The sequence below is a fragment of the Cyprinodon variegatus genome, unplaced genomic scaffold (assembly GCF_000732505.1).
Source record: "Cyprinodon variegatus isolate N-32 unplaced genomic scaffold, C_variegatus-1.0 Scaffold148, whole genome shotgun sequence".
NCBI classification, from domain to species: domain Eukaryota; kingdom Metazoa; phylum Chordata; class Actinopteri; order Cyprinodontiformes; family Cyprinodontidae; genus Cyprinodon; species Cyprinodon variegatus.
Genome location: NW_015150601.1, coordinates 104,403 through 105,890, shown reverse-complemented (window position 1 = coordinate 105,890; position 1,488 = coordinate 104,403). Strand labels below are relative to the sequence as shown.

At 43.6% G+C, this 1,488-nt stretch overlaps 1 protein-coding gene across 1 annotated transcript in view; it reads left to right on the top strand.

Annotated features, from left to right (window-relative positions):
• The window catches only part of cyfip2 (cytoplasmic FMR1 interacting protein 2), a 68,234-nt gene that overhangs the window by 43,077 nt on the left and 23,669 nt on the right, over nucleotides 1-1,488 (top strand). The window contains exons 23-24 of the mRNA XM_015377199.1: nucleotides 22-165; nucleotides 300-390. Coding sequence (XP_015232685.1) covers nucleotides 22-165; nucleotides 300-390 — 235 coding nt within the window. The remainder of the gene's footprint in view (nucleotides 1-21; nucleotides 166-299; nucleotides 391-1,488) is intronic.

The window sequence follows — 1,488 nt, the reverse complement described above, 5'->3', positions numbered from 1 at the left end:
TCTCTCCGTTTGTCTCCTCAGCCGCTGAACATTGCCTACTCCCACATATACAGCTCCTACAGAAACTTTGTCGGCCCTCCTCATTTCAAGACCATCTGCCGTCTCCTCGGTTACCAAGGCATCGCCGTAGTGATGGAGGAGCTGCTCAAGATTGTCAAGAGCCTGGTATTTTATCTTCACCACCCCCACCCCTTCATTTTTCCAACACATTTTTCCCCCTTAATGATCTGAGTTCTTAAACTTTCTCATCTTCTTCCTTTGCCTGCTGTCATCTATTCATCATCTGTGTCACTTCGCAGTTACAGGGAACCATCCTGCAGTACGTAAAAACTCTGATAGAAGTCATGCCCAAGATCTGCCGTCTGCCACGCCATGAATATGGCTCCCCAGGTGAGCTGAAGTAGACCTTCGAGGAATAGTTGTTTTTTTTTTTTAAATGGGCAGTATGGCTCACTGCCCAGGGCACCAATTCATCGGGTTGGGGCTGGCAAGTTTTAGTTTTAGTGTTTTGGATGAAAATGCTTATTAATTAGTTAAAATGTTGTCTATTTTTAGTCTCCTCTGTAATATCTATTTATTTATTTTCAGTTCATTTATTTACCATTTATTCTGGGCTATAGAGTATCCCCCCTCCCCCCTAAAAAAAAATAAAAATAAAACTGTTTGTTTGAAAAACTGGTAAAAATATCAGCTGCACCGGGCTATAGGCCCCAGACATCTACTGAACCGTCCCCAACTATACCTGTAGGGGGAGCTCTACATATCACACATAGAGTAGGGATGAAAAAAAATGCTAGCTACCGTTAGCTTGTTGGCTCACGGCATTAAGAGCGCCAATTTTCATTTAGCACATACTAGCAGAAGGCTTGTCAGAGAACAAATGTCCAAATTTTTACATATTTTCAAATGTATTTTCCGCATTAAAGCTTTGAAACCAATAAAGAGACTGGACGCAACTCCTGCAGAGCTGAAATACGGAGCTGATGAAGCTCCATCATTCATTAGAAGCTCTTATGCTACGTTCCCACCAAACTCAGCAGGAGCATCAAAAACGCGCCTGCTGCTTCATTTTTGATGCTTGTACAAGTTTAGTTCTGATGGAGCAGCAAAGCTGCTTCAGCTGCGCGGTGGAAAAAGTGTCTGATGCGCGCTGGGCGGAGCTACTCTATGCTTTCTCTGCCTTGCAGCTATATTTGCTGTGATCAGTGGGAATAAAGTAGTTTTAATATGTTTTTAAGTGGAAAAATCCACCTGAGAACTTCATCATTGCAGTCAGTTCATCCAGATTACCATCCTGCCTTCAAATATTATTTCTGTCGAGGCTGCTTAGACCCCCACATAGCGGCGGTGCGCTGTCAGTAGGAATCCCATTCAACAGCAGCCTCTGGCTCGGTCGCCTCCTCGCGATTTACAACGGCGGCTGGAAAGTGGTTTTCATGTACTTAATCCAAACTGCAGGCACCAGTATAATAAAAGCGAACATATTCT